Source organism: Atractosteus spatula, chromosome 1 (genome assembly GCF_055471065.1).
Source record: "Atractosteus spatula isolate fAtrSpa1 chromosome 1, fAtrSpa1.hap1, whole genome shotgun sequence".
Lineage (NCBI taxonomy): Eukaryota > Metazoa > Chordata > Actinopteri > Semionotiformes > Lepisosteidae > Atractosteus > Atractosteus spatula.
Window position 1 is genome coordinate 6,553,308 of NC_142706.1, and position 21,288 is coordinate 6,574,595.

General features: G+C 36.8%; 2 protein-coding genes across 2 annotated transcripts; both read left to right on the forward strand.

Moving 5' to 3' along the window:
* Window positions 1-2,681: 2,681 nt before the first annotated feature.
* On the forward strand, window positions 2,682-7,483 carry LOC148840518 (uncharacterized). Its single transcript, XM_088924876.1, has 9 exons — window positions 2,682-2,748; window positions 3,046-3,112; window positions 3,244-3,261; window positions 3,512-3,637; window positions 4,305-4,445; window positions 4,983-5,054; window positions 6,646-6,711; window positions 6,954-7,004; window positions 7,405-7,483. Exons 2-9 carry the CDS (start codon window positions 3,062-3,064, stop codon window positions 7,432-7,434), a joined length of 555 nt encoding a protein of 184 aa, XP_088781002.1. The 5' UTR covers window positions 2,682-2,748; window positions 3,046-3,061; the 3' UTR covers window positions 7,435-7,483.
* Window positions 7,484-12,442: 4,959 nt separating this feature from the next.
* On the forward strand, window positions 12,443-17,845 carry LOC148840519 (uncharacterized). The gene is made up of 9 exons (XM_088924058.1): window positions 12,443-12,487; window positions 12,785-12,851; window positions 12,983-13,000; window positions 13,251-13,376; window positions 14,044-14,184; window positions 14,722-14,793; window positions 16,367-16,432; window positions 16,675-16,725; window positions 17,390-17,845. Exons 2-9 carry the CDS (start codon window positions 12,801-12,803, stop codon window positions 17,402-17,404), a joined length of 540 nt encoding a protein of 179 aa, XP_088780184.1. The 5' UTR covers window positions 12,443-12,487; window positions 12,785-12,800; the 3' UTR covers window positions 17,405-17,845.
* Window positions 17,846-21,288: the final 3,443 nt, after the last annotated feature.

A 21,288-nucleotide genomic window follows, 5' to 3' on the forward strand; every position in this document is an offset into this window, starting at 1 on the left:
GGGAAAATTGCCCCTGGTGTGTGTGTGTCTGTGTGTGCCCTGTGATGGACAGGCATCCCACCCAGGATGTAGCCTGCCTTGCTCTCGTTGCTAGGTGAGGAAGGCTCCCATTCCTCCGCAATCCTGAATTGGACAGAGCAGTTAGAAAATAGATGGATGGATGGATAGCTTTACCTGATAACAATATAGCAAATTTGGCAGTGTTATTATATTAAAGTAATTTGTTTGCTCTAAACTCTATGTTAACCTTTTTATCCATTTTCTGTTTTTTTTATCTGACTGTTTCCCAAATCCACAGTGTCACTGAGTGGCTGCCATATTGGTAAGATCACTAAGTCAGGAGAACCTAAATCCACAATTTCATTTTAGGAAAGAGCAACTGTATTTACTGAGATGTAGTCATATTTTGTATATTCCTACAAGTAATCAGAGAGCTAAATTTTGTTTGATATGATCTGAAAAAAAGAAGATTTGGGAAGTATTTTTCACTTGATTTTTGTCTTATTTTTAAATTATTTCAACTGTATTTTGTCCTCGTTTATTTTTTATCAATGTTGTGGTTTTTTTCAGGTTAAAGAGAAAAAAAGACATAGGAAATAGAAAATGAGAATATTATTTATATATATATTTATATATTAGTTTAAAAATAAAACGTCGCTTCATCTACTTTCTAATAATTCTGTCTCAATACTAAGTAGCTACAGTAGAAACAAAAAAATAATAAAGAAAAACATGGTATTTTTACGGTATCTTAACTTTGCAGAAACTTACATCCTCCATTGAGCTACAGTAGTTATCTGGTGTATATTTTGAATGCATATTGCAGAAGTGCCCCTCTTGAGACCACAGACCACAGCCTAACCTGTCATTATTCATGTTCTTAGTCATACCAACGTTATTCATCTCAAGAGATAATACAGCTTCCCTCACAGGCAATCTGACCAAGAACCTCTAATAAAGTAATCTTTAATCTCCATCTGCTTTCCATGAACATCAGACCACATTTCAGAGATTCAGGAAGAGGGAAGCTCACATTTCAAGGGTTCTAGATCTTTGTGGTGAAAAAGTGCAGGGAGGAAATCTTGGGGTTTAATACATCATTTGTGAACGGGCAATTATTATTATTTTGGACAGTGCCACTGAATGTTATGGAAACACACCTATTATTGGACACAGATATGATGAAAACTGTATAAAATGAAAATCACAGGCCACAATTCACTTCTTCAAAAACTTCCAATAGTAAATGCAGAAAATCATATTTGTCTAATTTTGTAACTTTGTATTTAGTTTTTAGATTAACCAATATTACCTATTGTAGTAGTTCAAACAAGTAAAGTTTTATTCCATGCTGAAAAGAGAAGAAAGAAAACACAACGTTTCAACTGTGAAGCCTTCTTCAGGTGGGTGCTTACACACGAAGAAGGCTCCACAGTCGAAACGTTATGTTTTCTTTCTTCTCTTTTAAGCATGGAATAAACCTATTACCTGTTCCCTATTGTACTTTCAAATTTACTGCAGGCTTACAGATTTTTAGTACTTTAGGTACCATCTTGGGTAAATATTTTTCTTTCTGTCCATCTTGTAGATGGACAAGATGGACTCCGTGATTTATTACATGACAAGCATTGCTGCATCCATTTGATGTCACACATATTCGTCCACAGCTATCCTCCATTATCGGAAAGCCCGGTTACATGAGTAAAAGGGGCAGTTCAGAAGAGGGTGAAAATAGATGTTTAGGCAGGGTGTCTGCTTTGGGAGATAGAGGGAAATCGGCGCACTAGAAGAAAACCCATATGAGCACAGAGAGGACCAAAGTCCAGACACAGATGCCTGAAACTGGAATCAAGTCTCTGGAGCTCCGAGGCAAGAACAATATCATCCACACTCAGCGCAGATAAATTAATGGATTGTTCTGGCCTATTTCATTCTCTCCTCAAACGTCTCCTCCCTGTCCACTTGATTGTATTTCAGACAATCCAGGCTGAACCTGAAGCCTTTCAGTTCATTATCCTTCTGAAAGAAAAAAACAAGCACTGTCCAAAAGGGACAAATGGCTCCTTGAGGACATTCCGGTTGCTTTCTTCCTATATAGCCTTATTGCATCAGCTTGCAAGGCAGTGTACAGTGTGCCACGGAAGGAAACACTGGTTCATCACCAGGCACATGCACGCAGGGAGTTATTCAGAGATGCCAGGTAGATAGATAGATATTTAAATCACGTATTTAACTCGGTCCTCAAGAGCTGTGAGTCAATGCTAACTGCAGGGCCATCATGACACCCAGAGTACAATACACGGTAACATTATAATTATATGCTTAAGACTATGTACTGAAGTATTTACCAACATATGACAATGGGAAATGTGAGTATCCAACTTGCATCCTTCCAAAACTGCTAAACACAGATATATGAACTTGAAAAATAGCATTACCAAGGCTTAAAATGGACTTAAAGCAAGGACTGATGTCACACGAAACGTCAATTTTTATAATCCTTAATCACTATTACACATTTCTGTAATGATATTTTCAATATTTTCTCAAATTTTTAAAAGGATGTGGTTGTGATAATTATGATGTGACAAATCTTATGAATCATGTTAGAATCCTTAACTCTGATTGGGTAAAAATCAATAGAAAGCTAATGACAATTCTTTAAAAAGGTGAGGTTTACAACAAATTTACAGGACAGAAACCTGTCAGCATTCCTGACTGTATCAAGAAACACATCCACACAAAAAGGTAGGTTTTGTTAAATATTGTTTTTGTAGTTCTTTTTTAATAATTTCTTAAGGTTTAAGGTTTAATGTACAATTTATAAACAAATATACTGTACATTATATTATCATAATGTTTGCTCTGATCTATATAATACTTTAAAATGCATAAATATTGCAAACTTTCAGGCTTTTAGTCTTTATTGATTAACTTAAGCAAAGTAACAAAATTTGAGATTAAACCTTAACATTTTGGGAAAACAGTATAAACAGACAGATTAACATGCTATTTAACTGCAATATTTTTTTCTTTCTCAACCAGGACTCAGGCTGAAAGAATGAAGCTTGTACTGTTTTCAGTAATCCTCTGCTTCTTAGCCATCTTTCCTGTGAGTATGTTATTTCAGTAAAATCTCTTACTTACAGAAAAAATATTTGATAGTCTTTTTGTGTTACCCTACATTGTCTTGTCCCTCTTCTGTTTCAAGCTAATTACAAGTCTATCCTTTTCATCATGCAGGTTGGAACTGACTCAAAGGTAAGGGTGTTTTTTCTTGACATACTGTACTAGCTTTTCCAATATAAGTTTTTTTCTTCCATGATTTGTCATGGCAGGGAATATCAAGTCACTTGACAGACAGACATTTCCTAATAATCACAACTGTGTAACCATTTGTTTTTTTTCCGTGTTAATTAACATTTATTAAAAGCATTGTTCTAACTGGATATTTACTTTAAAAAAGGGAGGATTTGAAATGGGGTGCTAATGATCTTTTTTGTATAAAAAGGTGAGACTGCTTGTTGGCCTTAATGGAGGGCTGGTAAATGGACTTAATCCAGGGCTGGTTGTAAATGGTCTGACTCCAGCTTTACTGAATGGTGGTGGATTAACTCTACAACCACAGATTGCTCAGGTAAGCATTTTGCTAACTGTGACTTTATGTCTCCTGGGTGGTGATTAAGTTATACCTAAATCAATATATTTTAATTAATGCTATTATGCGATGATACATATTCTGATGACAATCAGATATTCAAACAGGAGTAGGTTTTTAGAGTAGGTTTATTGCAGTGTACAAATAAAAACCTGAAGAAAAAAAAAATTCAGATTACTCAAGGTATAAATGAGGTGAAAAGATATTTTGGGATGTTTCACACAAATGTTCTTCTTCAGCATGTAAAAAAAGAGAGAAATCCATCTAACACACTAAAAAGCAGAAAGGTGTTCCTTTTAAAATACATATATACAGTACGTCTGTTTCACTGTTGAAATTTAGATATGTCACAGCAGTGTGACTTAATAAGTGCAGAACAGTTGTTGGTGGCTACTAACATTGACTTTCCATACAGAATAGACAGTAATAGAAGTCTGTTCAGATGGTTCTGATGCCTCAGCCTTATAAAGTGCAAAAGCTAGTTAATATCCATTCCTTGAAGCCATGGCAACTGTGTGCTGTTAATACCCACCACAAACGTGAAGGGCGTTCTTCGTAAGATATCCACTCTATCGATACGTTTTAGGGAACGACAGGAGGCTGTACAGGTGTACAGATGATTTTCTAATGTACGTTTCTTATCTAGGTGGTTCCTGGTGTTCCATCATTTTTGATGCAACAACCAGGACTCCCTGTGACTCAGTTTGGCCTGCCCTTCTCCCCTGGTCTGGCAATGCAGCCTGGCATTCCTCAGATTCAGGGACAGCTACCTCCACCTCCCAATGGGGTAAGGCCTACGGAACTGGAGTCTCGGGATGTGTTATTAAGTTAAACTTAAATACAATATATTTTAATTCGTACTATGATGTGATAAAGAACCGCAGTTTCAGAGCCAGGACAGGGACAATACCAGGTGGCAGGGCTTGGAGGGACTCTTCATTTGTGCAAATCCAGCCCCAGCAACCACTTGCACAGTAAACGGATTGAATAAAGACAATCACCTTTTCAAGAACACTTTATTACCCAGTAGCGCTTCTGCATTACTGTATGTTAGAGTGTGTACTCATTGTAAGTTTGATGTATTGTGGAATATATATGTTTATTTTGTTTAAAAAAAAATAAATTAAGGTTTGCATTAAGGTTCTTTCACTTGCCATCCCAGCAAATGTGTTGAGGAAGGAACTGTGCAAATAGTGACTCCTTATACTTTTAATAATATTTTGTGTTTTTATATCCATTCACATTTTCAAATTTGTAATGAAAATGATCTTAGAGGAACGATGCAAGCTTTCACACAGCATCCCATTTTTTGTTCCCTTGAAAGGGCCTGATGTACTATGTTGCACTTCCTCAAACAGCCCAGAATGGAATGAACCCTCTGCAACAGCCAATCATGGTATGGTGACTCCAGTGTTTAATACATTATAAAAGCTTCACCCCAACGGTTGTGTTAGCTGAGATAGCTCGGGATTCACAGAAGTGTTCAGGAACCAATAAAACTGAAGAAATTATCACGGAGAGAAAGGGGCTATAATTCAAGTACTATCAGGAATACACAGGTCCGATAGCTCTTCTCTGCTTTAAATCACAATGTCCGTGATGTACTGTACAGTATGAAGTGCTTTGCAAAACAGATCACAGCATGTCATTTCCTTTTTAATGACACCAAAAATATGGGTGACACTTATAAAACAATGAAGCAAACTTTGTATGTTATTTACAGTAACTGTGAAATGGTAATACGGTATTGTCATGCTTTCTGGGAGTGAAGAACTTGCTCTGAAAGTCATAGTGCAGTTGCTATGCTGATTTGGTTTGAAGAGAAACTAGTCTGATGTCTTATGAGTCAATAAACAAACCTACAGTGTAGATCCTTACTATTATTACATTAACTATTGCAACTGTTTTATAGAAGTGCACATACAGTATATGAACTGTATGTAACATATACAAATGTATTATCCCTATTACAATGAAATAAATAATGTGTATTAATAAATACAAACTAAAATAATTATTTTTTGTTATACAGGTAAAATGCTTAATTCGAGGGCTGTAGCATATCTTTAGAAGTAGAGGAGCATGATTGGAGCACAGCTTGAGTCCTGTAGTCCAGACATCTCCACCTGGGAGTCTGAGCTAAGTCATTAGCAGGCTGAGATTCTCCAACTAGCTTAACACTCACAGGTCTGTGCATGAAGCTTGCCATAACCCCTGTGACCTGCCAGAGGCCTTTCAGCAGACAGTGATGTCAAGAGTGTTGTTACTCATCCAAACAAAACTACTGTAACTTCAGAGCAGATTTTTGGTAGAATCACAAAAACATTCCAGATTCTTGGCCCTCTTATGTTGCTTTGGGAGTGGTAAAGGTTAAATCAATTGGGTTATTGTTTTTTGGGGTGTGTAAGAGACAAGTATAAAATGAGAAACGCAGTTGCCGATACCCAAATTTTAAGATAAGTATATAAAGTATGTATGAAGCAAGTAATAATCGTAACAGGTAAGAAGACAGAGCTGCACCTTTTACTGTCTTCTATCAACACCTCCGATAAGAGATAGAAAACCGAGTCAGGCATCTTCTTTCATCTTGTGTTCAGATATGTCTTCTACAATGTAAAGGGGCTGTATTTTACTGCATAAGGGAAACGACAAAAGCTTTTCCGTTGGAAAAGGAGAATTAATCCTGTCTCCGGGGCTAACTGTTGAGGATCCATAGCAAACACTGAAGTGACTGCGTGAGCATCTTTTATAGCAGCCTCTATCCGGACGCGCAGCTGCCGATAATCTCGTTACTGTAGCATTCGCACGCAGCTGTCAAAGTACTGAAAGTCGGGCACGACTTTTGGTCCTTCTGTGCACTCTAGTGCCAACTAGCCGGATTTCAGGAGGAAAACAGGACTGCTATACCACACAAGTGTAGTATTTTCAAACCAAAAAACTGGATGTCACAGACATTTCAATAATATCCTACTTGCAATGTTCATCAGGGAGGACCAGTCCCTGCTGGGAATGTTCCACAGCAGCAAGCAGCTGGAGGTTTGCAACGAGCCCAGGTATGAATATACCTTACTGAGTTTTATATACAATACGTATCACAAGCAAAGGGTAAAGGAAATTGCTCAATATATTAGATTTAATTACATTTTCATGTATTTTTATCCTGCTTACAAAAATGCCTTATCTGATCTCTTTAAATATTGAGAAAAAGGCAATTCATGGCCAACATCCAACTCTTTGAAAATTTCACAAAAAGGTAATCAAGATGTACAGTAAAGCAATATTTTGTTCTTTCCAGCGCTCTATTGATGAAAAGGCCGATGCAGGACAGTCAGCTGCAGAAACGCAGGTATGTTTTTAGACATTTTTTTGCTTTGCAAACAACCCTCTTAACTCTGCTACAGTCTTCTAAATCTTATTTACATAAAAACAGATAATTATGTGTGTCATCATAGTTGTTCAGATAAGCACTGCTGTATTTCATTGGTCAAAACACATTCTTAGTAGCTTAATCAAGTAGCACAGCAAATTGTTAAATTGTTTAATTTCATCCTGTATCTTTCCTTAAGTAAAATTGATGGTATTATTGGGATTCATTAATCCCATTAATCATTAAGTCCCAAAACCACAGACACCAAAGTCAAGTACAGTATTTACAGTACATGAAGTAGATCTACAGGTGATTGTTTTTTAAGGCCAAATCTTACTGCTCGTTTGTTAGTGAATGTTTATGTGTTTAATGTTTCCAGCCTCTGCAGGTACTGCATGAATCATCGTGATGGCACACCAGGATACTGCAGCATTAAATGATACTACAAAGAATATTCATGCAATTTAAATGTTACTTAAGATGTCTAATTACTACTGTTTTAAGATTAGAAAAATAAAATTCTGCTCTTATGTTGAACATACAGACTAATAGTTTCTGTGCTTGATGTCAGTCTATTTTAAAATGATTGATGAATAAATATGTTAATATCACAATTTCTGTTTCATGTGTCTTTTCAACTGGTACATCCTTTGATTTCAAGATTACATAAATGTATTATTTTTTATAAATTACTTTTTATATCTAGTAATTTATCATTATAGCTAATTCTACTGTTGCTATCAGATGTACAAGGATATTGTCAGGTATCATAAAAACATTAGTGGAATTTCATTGACTGAAAGTGGACCATATGATATTTAAACCTACCGAAAGCTTAATTATTTTACGAACTGGAACACATGTACTGTACTTATTTAGAGGTTAAAAAATTAAGGTATTATACAATTTGTGATATCTCTTACTAAACCTTTGTGAATTCTGAATTTAAACTTAAAAATAAGCTACATATTACTTTAAATAAAGAAGAAGCTCCTAAGGGTACTAATAGAGACGTAAGAGTTAAATACCTTAGCTGCAAGTAGCCATTGAAACTTTATTAACGTACTGTAGACTGCTGCCTGTTCTAGCAATTATGTTGATTAAGCCAATCATATGTTAATGACACTGGGGTGATGCAAAGACTTTTCAACAGCCTGGATTGAATGGGTATTAGCATGAACGTTCCTCTTTTAATTAGAAGTCTGAAGACAGAAGGGGTGTGAAAAACAAGGCGTGGATCAGAGCGAAGGAGAGATGTGAAAAAATTGGGTTACCAAGGCTTCAGAGGAGTGTATAATGTAGAACATGATGACCATGAACTAAATGTACCCATCTAAAATCTTAGAAAGGGATTAAAACAAAAATCAACTTATACTCTCTACAGTAAGATTAAGGACAATCAACACATACAGAACAAATGATACAGTAGCTCTACGAAACAACGTGATTGTTTTTGTGATACCAGGCAGATTTAATTAGAAGGTAAGCTCAATTGTTTCTTAACAGTTCCACATCAAATCTTCTCATCAATTGCATCAATGTAAAGAACTATGTCTGGGATGCTCATATAACAGATAAGCCTGAAAACCCCTGGTCAGATGAGAAAGCCACCAGAAATACCCTTTTTAAAGGTATCTAAGCAATAGAGTGATGAGAGTCAGTGTTACAGCCAGTTGGAACGATGTTTCAGTTCCAGGAAGACAATGGTGGGAGAATAAAAACAGGGTCTCAGTAGGGGGTCTGCAACTCATTTCGAAGTCGGGCCTAGTGCATCAAGGATTTTGCTCTCGGGTAAATGATAGTGGAGGTAGTTTTAGGTTGGGTTTAGGGTTACGCAGCAGTGAAAAAAGTAAATACATTCAAACATAACCTCAGCAGGTTTCCCTGGGGGTGGCGCAGTGGAACAGTGGCATTGCAGCCTTGAGGTGCTGGCGCCCCCCGAGTTCAGTTCCGCACGTGGGGTGCTATCTATGGGGAGTTTGTATATGCCCCCCCCTTGTTCACATGGGTTTCCTCCCACAGTCCAGAGATGCCCAGAACTGGAAGGTTAATTGGCTTTGGGGAAAATTGCCCCTGGTGTGTGCGTGTCTGTGTGTGCCCTGTGATGGACAGGCATCCCACCCAGGATGTAGCCTGCCTAACACTCATTGCTAGGTGAGAAAGGCTCCCATTCCTCCGCAATCCTGAATTGGACAGAGCAGTTAGAAAATAGATGGATGGATGGATAGCTTTACCTGATAACAATATAGCAAATTTGGCAGTGTTATTATATTAAAGTAATTTGTTTGCTCTAAACTCTATGTTAACCTTTTTATCCATTTTCTGTTTTTTTTATCTGTCTGTTTCTCAAAACCACAGCAGTGTCACTGAGTGGCTACCATATTGGTAAGATCACTAAGTCAGGAGAACCTGAACCCACAATTTCATTTTAGGAAATAATAATTGCTTACACTTATATAGCGCTTTTCTGGACACTCCACTCAAAGCGTTTTACAGGTAATGGGGACTCCCCTCCACCAATATGCAGCATCCACGTGGATGACGTGGTGGCGGCCATAGTGCACCTGATCGCTCACCACACATCAGCAATCAGTGGGGAGGAGAAACCAATAACTCTGCAATGAAGCAGAGTAATGAAGCCAATTCATAGATGGGGATTATTAGGAGGCCATGATTGGTAAGGGCCAATGGGAAACTTAGCCAGGACACCAGGGTTACACCCTTACTCTTTTCAAGAAACACCCTGGGATTTTTAATCCACAGAGAGTCAGGACCTCAGTTTTACGTCTCATCTGAAAGACGGCGCCTGTTTACAGTATAGTGTCCCCGTCACTATACTGGGGCATTAGGACCCACATGGACCGCAGGGTGAGCGTCCCCTGCTGGCCCCACTAACATCTCTTCCAGCAGCAACCTTAGTTTTTCCCAGGAGGTCTCCCATGCAGGTACTGACCAGGCTCACACCTGCTTAGCATCAGTGGGTTGCCAGTTGTGAGTTGCAGGGTGATACAGTATGGCTGCTGGCCGTTAAAAGTCTGTGCGATGCGTTGGCCGGGAATCGAGCCCGGGTCAACTGCTGGGAAGGCAGCTATGCTCACCACTATACAACACCCAAGGAAAGAGCAACTGTATTTACTGAGATGTAGTCATATTTTTTATATCCCTATACGTAATCAGAGGGCTAAATTTTGTTTGATATGATCTGAAAAAAAAAATTTGAGAAGATTTTTGTCTTATTTTTAAATTATTTCAACTGTCTTTTGTCCACGTTTATTTTTTATCAATGTCATGTTTTTTTTCAGGTTAAAGAGAAAAAAAGACATAAAAAATAGAAAATGAGAATATTATTTATATATTAGTTTAAAAATAAAACGTCGCTTCATCTACTTTCTAATAATTCTGTCTCAATACTAAGTAGCTACAGTAGAAACAAACAAATAATAAGGAAAAACATGGTATTTACGGTAGTAATATCTTTGCAGAAGCTTGCATACTCCATTGAGTTAGTTATCTGGTGTATATTTTGAATGCATATTGCAGAAGTGCCCCTCTTGAGACCACAGACCACAGCCTAACCTGTCATTATTCATGTTCTTAGTCATACCAACGTTATTCATCTCAAGAGATAATACACCTTCCTTTTTAGGCAATCTGACCAAGAACCTCTAATAAAGTAATCTTTAATCTCCATCTGCTTTCCATGAACATCAGACCACATTTCAGAGATTCAGGAAGAGGGAAGCTCACATTTCAAGGGTTCTAGATCTTTGTGGTGAAAAATTGCAGGGAGGAAATCTTGGGGCTTAATACATCATTTGTGAAAGGGCAATTATTATTATTTTGGACAGTGCCACTGAATGTTATGGAAACACACCTATTTTTGGACACAAATATGATGAAAACTGTATAAAATGAAAATCACAGGCCACAATTCACTTCTTCAAAAACTTCCAATAGTAAATACAGAAAATCATATTTGTCTAATTTTGTAACTTTGTATTTAGTTTTTAGATTAACCAATATGACCTATTGTAGTAGTTCAAACAAGTAAAGTTTTATTCCATGCTGAAAAGAGAAGAAAGAAAACACAACGTTTCAACTGTGAAGCCTTCTTCAGGTGGGTGCTTAAACAAGTAGAAGGCTCCACAGTCGAAACGTTATGTTTTCTTTCTTCTCTTTTCAGCATGGAATAAACCTATTACCTGTTATCTTCTGTACTTTCAAATTTACTGCAGGCTTACAGATTTTTAGTACTTTAGGTACCATCTTGGGTAAATATTTTTCTTTCTGTCCATCTTGTAGATGGACAAGATGGACTCCGTGATTTATTACATGACAAGCATTGCTGCATCCATTTGATGTCACACATATTCGTCCACAGCTATCCTCCATTATTGGAAAGCCCAGTTACATGAGTAAAAGGGGCAGTTCAGAAGAGGGTGAAAATAGATGTTTAGGCAGGGTGTCTGCTTTGGGAGATAGAGGGAAATCGGCGCACTAGAAGAAAACCCATATGAGCACAGAGAGGACCAAAGTCCAGACACAGATGCCTGAAACTGGAATCAAGTCTCTGGAGCTCCGAGGCAAGAACAATATCATCCACACTCAGCGCAGATAAATTAATGGATTGTTCTGGCCTATTTCATTCTCTCCTCAAACGTCTCCTCCCTGTCCACTTGATTGTATTTCAGACAATCCAGGCTGAACCTGAAGCCTTTCAGTTCATTATCCTTCTGAAAGAAAAAAACAAGCACTGTCCAAAAGGGACAAATGGCTCCTTGAGGACATTCCGGTTGCTTTCTTCCTATATAGCCTTATTGCATCAGCTTGCAAGGCAGTGTACAGTGTGCCACGGAAGGAAACACTGGTTCATCACCAGGCACATGCACGCAGGGAGTTATTCAGAGATGCCAGGTAGATAGATAGATATTTAAATCACGTATTTAACTCGGTCCTCAAGAGCTGTGAGTCAATGCTAACTGCAGGGCCATCATGACACCCAGAGTACAATACACGGTAACATTATAATTATATGCTTAAGACTATGTACTGAAGTATTTACCAACATATGACAATGGGAAATGTGAGTATCCAACTTGCATCCTTCCAAAACTGCTAAACACAGATATATGAACTTGAAAAATAGCATTACCAAGGCTTAAAATGGACTTAAAGCAAGGACTGATGTCACACGAAACGTCAATTTTTATAATCCTTAATCACTATTACACATTTCTGTAATGATATTTTCAATATTTTCTCAAATTTTTAAAAGGATGTGGTTGTGATAATTATGATGTGACAAATCTTATGAATCATGTTAGAATCCTTAACTCTGATTGGGTAAAAATCAATAGAAAGCTAATGACAATTCTTTAAAAAGGTGAGGTTTACAACAAATTTACAGGACAGAAACCCGTCAGCATTCCTGACTGTATCAAGAAACACATCCACACAAAAAGGTAGGTTTTGTTAAATATTGTCTTTATAGTTCTTTTTTAATAACTTCTTAAGGTTTAAGGTTTAATGTACAATTTATAAACAAATATACTGTACATTATATTATCATAATGTTTGCTCTGATCTATATAATACTTTAAAATGCATAAATATTGCAAACTTTCAGGCTTTTAGTCTTTATTGATTAACTTAAGCAAAGTAACAAAATTTGAGATTAAACCTTAACATTTTGGAAAAACAGTATAAACAGACAGATTAACATGCTATTTAACTGCAATCTTTTTTTCTTTCTCAACCAGGACTCAGGCTGAAAGAATGAAGCTTGTACTGTTTTCAGTAATGCTCTGCTTCTTAGCCATCTTTCCTGTGAGTATGTTATTTCAGTAACATCTCTTACTTACAGAAAAACTATTTGATAGTCTTTTTGTGTTACCCTACATTGTCTTGTCCCTCTTCTGTTTCAAGCTAATTACAAGTCTATCCTTTTCATCATACAGGTTGGAACTGATTCAAAGGTAAGGGTGTTTTTTCTTGACATACTGTACTAGCTTTTCCAATATAAGTTTTTTTCTTCCATGATTTGTCATGGCAGGGAATATCAAGTCACCTGACAGACAGACATTTCCTAATATTCACAACTGTGTAACCATTTGTTTTTTTTCCGTGTTAATTAACATTTATTAAAAGCATTGTTCTAACTGGATATTTAGTTTAAAAAGGGGAGGATTTGAAATGGGGTGCTAATGATCTTTTTTGTATAAAAAGGTGAGACTGCTTGTTGGCCTTAATGGAGGGCTGGTAAATGGACTTAATCCAGGGCTGGTTGTAAATGGTCTGACTCCAGCTTTACTGAATGGTGGTGGATTAACTCTACAACCACAGATTGCTCAGGTAAGCATTTTGCTAACTGTGACTTTATGTCTCCTGGGTGGTGATTAAGTTATACCTAAATCAATATATTTTAATTAATGCTATTATGCGATGATACATATTCTGATGACAATCAGATATTCAAACAGGAGTAGGTTTTTAGAGTAGGTTTATTGCAGTGTACAAATAAAAGCCTGAAGAAAAAAAAAATTCAGATTACTCAAGGTATAAATGAGGTGAAAAGATATTTTGGGATGTTTCACACAAATGTTCTTCTTCAGCATGTAAAAAAAGAGAGAAATCCATCTAACACACTAAAAAGCAGAAAGGTGTTCCTTTTAAAATACATATATACAGTACGTCTGTTTCACTGTTGAAATTTAGATATGTCACAGCAGTGTGACTTAATAAGTGCAGAACAGTTGTTGGTGGCTGCTAACGTTGACTTTCCGTACAGAATAGACAGTAATAGAAGTCTGTTCAGATGGTTCTGACGCCTCAGCCTTATAAAGTGCAAAAGCTAGTTAATATCCATTCCTTGAAGCCATGGCAACTGTGTGCTGTTAATACCCACCACAAACGTGAAGGGCGTTCTTCGTAAGATATCCACTCTATCGATACGTTTTAGGGAACGACAGGAGGCTGTACAGGTGTACAGATGATTTTCTAATGTACGTTTCTTATCTAGGTGGTTCCTGGTGTTCCATCATTTTTGATGCAACAACCAGGACTCCCTGTGACTCAGTTTGGCCTGCCCTTCTCCCCTGGTCTGGCAATGCAGCCTGGCATTCCTCAGATTCAGGGACAGCTACCTCCACCTCCCAATGGGGTAAGGCCTACGGAACTGGAGTCTCGGGATGTGTTATTAAGTTAAACTTAAATACAATATATTTTAATTCGTACTATGATGTGATAAAGAACCGCAGTTTCAGAGCCAGGACAGGGACAATACCAGGTGGCAGGGCTTGGAGGGACTCTTCATTTGTGCAAATCCAGCCCCAGCAACCACTTGCACAGTAAACGGATTGAATAAAGACAATCACCTTTTCAAGGACACTTTATTACCCAGTAGCGCTTCTGCATTACTGTATGTTAGAGTGTGTACTCATTGTAAGTTTGATGTATTGTGGAATATATATGTTTATTTTGTTTAAAAAAAATTAAATTAAGGTTTGCATTAAGGTTCTTTCACTTGCCATCCCAGCAAATGTGTTGAGGAAGGAACTGTGCAAATAGTGACTCCTTATACTTTTAATAATATTTTGTGTTTTTATATCCATTCACATTTTCAAATTTGTAATGAAAATGATCTTAGAGGAACGATGCAAGCTTTCACACAGCATCCCATTTTTTGTTCCCTTGAAAGGGCCTGATGTACTATGTTGCACTTCCTCAAACAGCCCAGAATGGAATGAACCCTCTGCAACAGCCAATCATGGTATGGTGACTCCAGTGTTTAATACATTATAAAAGCTTCACCCCAACGGCTGTGTTAGCTGAGATAGCTCAGGATTCCAATAAAACTGAAGAAATTATCACAGAGAGAAAGGGGCTATAATTCAAGTACTATCAGGAATACACAGGTCCGATAGCCCTTCTCTGCTTTAAATCACAATGTCCTTGATGTACTGTACAGTATGAAGTGCTTTGCAAAACAGATCAAAGTATGTCATTTCCTTTTTAATGACACCAAAAATATGGGTGACACTTATAAAACAATGAAGCAAACTTTGTATGTTATTTACAGTAACTGTGAATTGGTAATAGGGTATTGTCATGCTTTCTGGGAGTGACGAACTTGCTCTTAAAGTCATAGTGCAGTTGCTATGCTGATTTGGTTGAAACTAGTCTGATGTCTTATGAGTCAATAAACAAACCTACAGTGTAGATCCTTACTATTATTACATTAACTATTGCAACTGTTTTATAGAAGTGCACATACAGTATATGAACTGTATGTAACATATAAAAATGTATTATCCCTATTACAATGAAAGAAATAATATGTATTAATAAATACAAACTAAAAGAATTAATTTTTATTATACAGGTAAAATGCTTAATTCGAGGGCTGTAGCATATCTTTAGAAGTAGAGGAGCATGATTGGAGCACAGCTTGAGTCCTGTAGTCCAGACATCTCCACCTGGGAGTCTGGGCTATGTCATTAGCAGGCTGAGATTCTCCAACTAGCTTAACGCTCACAGGTCTGTGCATGAAGCTTGCCAAAACCCCTGTGACCTGCCAGAGGCCTTTCAGCAAACAGTGATGTCAAGAGTGTTGTTACTCATCCAATCAAAACTACTGTAACTTCAGAGCAGATTTTTGGCAGAATCACAAAAACATTCCAGATTCTTGGCCCTCTTATGTTGCTTTGGGAGTGGTAAAGGTTAAATCAATTGGGTTATTGTTTTTTGGGGTGTGTAAGAGACAAGTATAAAATGAGAAACGCAGTTGCCGATACCCAAATTTTAAGATAAGTATATAAAGTATGTATGAAGCAAGTAATAATCGTAACAGGTAAGAAGACAGAGTTGCGCCTTTAACCGTCTTCTATCAACACCTCCGATAAGAGAGAGAAAACCGAGTCAGGCATCTTCTTTCATCTTGTGTTCAGATACGTCTTCTACAATGTAATGGGGCTGTATTTTACTGCATAAGGGAAACGACAAAAGCTTTTCCGTTGGAAAAGGAGAATTAATCCTGTCTCCGGGGCTAACTGCTGAGGATCCATAGCAAACACTGAAGTGACTGCGTGAGCATCTTTTATAGCAGCCTCTATCCGGACACGCAGCTGCCGATAATCTCGTTACTGTAGCATTCGCACGCAGCTGTTAAAGTACTGAAAGTGGGGCGAGCTTTTGGTCCTTCTGTGCACTCTAGTGCCAACTAGCCAGATTTCAGTAGGAAAACAGGACTGCTATACCACACAAGTGTAGTATTCTCAAACCAAAAAACTGGATGTCACACTCTGCAGACATTTCAATAATATCCTACTTGCAATGTTCATCAGGGAGGACCAGTCCCTGCTGGGAATGTTCCACAGCAGCAAGCAGCTGGAGGTTTGCAACGAGCCCAGGTATGAATATACCTTACTGAGTTTTATATATAATACATATCACAAGCAAAGGGTAAAGGAAATTGCTCAATGTATTAGATTTAATTACATTTTCATGTATTTTTATCCTGCTTACAAAAATGCCTTATCTAATATCTTTAAATATTAAGAAAAAGGCAATTCATGGCCAACATCCAACTCTTTGAAAATTTCACAAAAAGGTAATCAAGATGTACAGTAAAGTAATATTTTGTTCTTTCCAGCGCTCTATTGATGAAAAGGCCGATGCAGGACAGTCAGCCGCAGAAACGCAGGTATGTTTTTAGACATTTTTTTGCTTTGCAAACAACCCTCTTAACTCTGCTACAGTCTTCTAAATCTTATTGACATAAAAACAGATAATTATGTGTGTCATCATAGTTGTTCAGATAAGCACTGCTGTATTTCATTGGTCAAAACACATTCTTAGTAGCTTAATCAAGTAGCACAGCAAGTTGTTAAATTGTTTAATTTCATCCTGTACCTTTCCTTAAGTAAAATTGATGGTATTATTGGGATTCATTAATCTGATAAATTCATTTTCAGTCTGCCTTAATATAATGCTGTAACTGTAAATCACTGTTCATCTTCAAAAACCTAACATATATAGAGAAACATAATGTGCAAAAAAATTGTCTATGCCATCTTGAGACTAACAGAATGAGTTGCCATTTAAAAGTCTTTTAGAACACCTTAGTTCAATTGTAATTATAGGAATAACACAGAGATCACATTTTCCAACCCTGCATTTTTGTAACTGAGTGCACGAAATCAATTAATTTGACTCATTTTTTTTTAATTTGCTAAGCTACCATATAAAAAAGTCAATTAAAGAGGGATATCTCACTTCACTCCCCTTCAGTATTTTCTGTGAATGAATCGTGCTCTGTCCTATTTCACATGATGTTCTGATGTTCTTCCATGATGCTTTGTTTCCAGATTCAAGTCGAGTGAAAGCCAACAGCGGCCGTTGTCGAAGACTGCTGAACTTGATGATACCCTGCAAACTGTAGATGAATGATGCCATAGACATAGATGTACAGTAGATTAGTCTCTTTAGCCTATATAGTGTACTGTATACAGAATGTTTTTATAAATCTGTCACATATTTCTGTTTTAGTGTGTTCTGTCTGGTATTTAATATTCAATCATTTTAACGATTCATTTAAAAAATAGGTATTTGACCTGTCAGACACTTTGGACAGGAGATCAGGCAATTGCCGGACTAGTATTTACTAATAATTCACAAATTAGATTCAGGTGATTCAATTTTACAAACTAATATTTCTTTATTCTTTCCCTAATAGCTAAACCTAAAACACATCTACTCAAGACAGTAGATATTCGGAAAATGTACTGTATGCTCCAAGCAGTAAAATTAAATTAATTAGTAATCAACAGGTGCAAAAATGACTGCATAAAAAATACCAAAGCTCTTTTTTGTTCTATTGTTTAAAGTGCTTGTGCTGTCTTACAAACTACTAAATAAACTTTGCTTGAGTACTTATCATCTGCTGCTGTAATATATCTGGAGTAACAAAACAGGACCAATATTAAGGGTATAACATTACAAATGTTTTTTTCATTAATCAGATTTGAGGTCTATTTTGCTACATGTCAGAAAAAAAAAACCTGTTTAATTTTAGCTTCTATGAATGTAATCTTTAATGTTCAGTTTCTACGAGAGATTCCTCAGATTCCTGCAGCATTATCTAATTTTGACCAGAAACAAATCCAGAACTCACACCCAGTTACTGTATAAACCCTATGATGGCAAAAATGAAGTTTGTTATTACACAAAATTATGAAGAATAATAATAACAACATTTTTGTGCTTTACATACACAAGGCACGTTTTACTGGTCTTCGTAATGAGACGCTAGATTTCCTTTTTATTGAACAATTGACCTTTCTTAGAGAAATGCGTGCCCAGGTGTTACAGTGACTAACAGTGAAACGAGAAATGCAGGCAGGTGATGAAAACCTCACAGCTACCACATATCATAATTAAGTCTCCATAATCACCAGAGGTTGATATGACATAAAAACATCACGTGTTTCAAAAATGTATTGTAAATCCATGAGGCCTTCACTTTCTTTCTTCTGCACAGCGTGAGGTATCCTACTCATGTATAGACATATAGAAGGTCCTATGAATCTTTTTCAAAACACAAACTAAATATTTTAAAATTAAACTTTATTTAACATTTTTTTTCTTAATTACAACAAGTAAATACATAATGACTGCCATCCTCAAACTGCACTCTTTGACAACATAATGAAGCCACGTGTACAATAAAAATGTAAGAAAGATGTAACATGTGGCCTCTTGATGAGTGAGTGGTGTATGTATTGTACTGATGGCATCAGGTTATAGATTTCTGTCCATATGTGGTCCCTGTGAGAGCACAGCCCCACCAGGACTACATTTCCCAGAAACCTCTGGGGGGGGGGGGATGAATTGCTGCTCTCCGTCTCCTGACCACTTGCACTTACAATTTGTCAGGTGTCTTAGTGCTTCCTGAGTGAGCCAGTGGATGTCTACCATCTGAAGGCCAGAGGGCACAACCTCTCTGTGTGTCAGCTGTGGTCAGCTCTTCTCTCTGTTCTGACATTCACACACTCAATTTTTAGCAAGATTATTTTTGAAAGTTAGAAGTGGAAATGTCACACAGGTTGATAGGGCATTGTGTGTTTCAATTATTCTCGATATACGATCTGGATAAAATCATTTATAAAATCATTAGTGCCACTGTTCCACTGCATTTTTAGAAACCCCATCCTTACAGATGTGTTGATCAAACAGAGGAAGACCAAACATAAAACAAGTAGGATTTTTCCCAAACAAAAAGACCATTTATTACTTAAACAGGTCAGTTTGAAGTACCCAGCCTTACAGTTTTTTTCAGCACCAACTGTACTGTATAAAAGGGGTGTTCTAAATGGGTGAAGGAATTACTGACTTTCTTACAGCTATTCTGTAATGACTCTGCCATAAATCTGCGGACTCAGTACATTTTTCCCCTGCTGAAAATATGTGTCTCACCTATGAAAACAGGTGATATTACTCACTGCAACTAAGTTGTAATTATTATGCAAAGACACGACAAAGATGTAGATGGTTTACCTAAATGAAGATAAAATGAGACCACAAAGACATCTGGTGAAGTGGCTTCAGAAGTGTCTGATTCTTATCATCATGGCTTACCTAACTTCTTGCTCCATTTAGGAAGAATGATTCATCATTCCGTTAATGTTTAGTCGAAAGTTTGTGTTCATACAATACATCATTCAAAATATATTTTAAGATAAAAACAAACAAATAACTCACAGAATGATTCAAGACAGCAGTTACTTAATTTTCATTCCAATATCCCAATTTCCAATTTCCATTTTCATGACCAATAGCCCTTCAAAGGTCACAGTGAAATGTCATATACAATTAAATTAATTGATGTTTGCAGCATTTTAAATAAAATTGAATGACAGTTAAATACTAAATATAAAATCAGTAATTTAATCAATTAGAGTATACTGCTGGAATTCATTTGTTTTTGTAATTTAATTATTGCCACTACCCTGAAATAATAATGGCTTCACGCATAACATTATTTAAGAGCTACGGAATGTATAATCAGCTTCTTGAATATTAAAAGTTTTCTGTCAATGGATGCGTTAAATTTCTTAATGGATAAAGTCAAAATACTTTAATGGCAGTATGTTGGCCCTTTTTTGTCATCACAACTACTTGTTATTATGGTGGACAAAAAAAAATAATTTAATGCATAAAACCTTCAAATATTGTGTTCTAAACAGACTGGGGATTTGCAAGAATTTGCATTGCAGAATCTGCCTTGCACCTCTTTGTCTGGAGTTTGATTCTGGTTTGAAAAGCTGTGCTTCTGGAGCTTGCATGTTTGCCCCATGTTCATGAGTGCCTTCTCCCAGTGCTCCAGTTTCCTCTCATGCTCATACTGGCCAGGCTCATACAGTAGGTGTCGCTGAATTGTGCACTTCAATGGTCTGGCGTCCTGTGCCATGTGTGGTTCTGTCCTGAATTCTGTGCTTCTGGGGTAGATTCCAGGTCTTCCCTTGCTAGGAACAATGGGCTTTCTCAAATGGATGAATGTATACAATTTCTTCTGAGAGGTTATGAAAAGTGACTCCCCTTTGTTATGAAACAAAGTGCAGAATGTCCTAAGATACTGTATCTGCCCACAGGGGTATAGATTTTTATTTCCACTTAATAATAAGTATTAGAATAATGTAAGCTGATTAAGCTGGGAGGTTAATACTTGGTGACGGATGTTGTTTCCATCCAGCAGGTACTGTAGGTGAGGTAATGGATATAATTATTTCATTTCTGTAAAGATGTTGACATTACCAGCAGACAATGCAGTAATGTGGGATCTCTGTCTCAAATAATGAATACTCACAGATTCTTTACTACTGATTGGCTGAATCAAACAAGAGAGAAAGTTTAAAAAGCTGCAGGACAAAGAGAGCATTAGTTGCAAGGGAATTTCTGAAGAGGTTCTGAAGTGAGTCTGGAGTCCAGGCAACAACAATTAGTGAGGCTTCTCAGTAAGTTGTTTCTTTTTCCATTTGAATGAACAACCAGCCATCAAAGCATACTTTATCATATACAGTGTATAAAACAAATAAAACAGAAAATAAAATACTGTAAGTGCTGTGCATGCAATCATTAGTTTTTGATTTTTCTTTTTGATATTTTCATTATACAATAGATCATAACAAAGGATTGTTTAATTCAGATACACAGTGAGTTCTTAACTGTTTCATACAACTACTGTTAATTTAGATAAAGCTACTTCAAT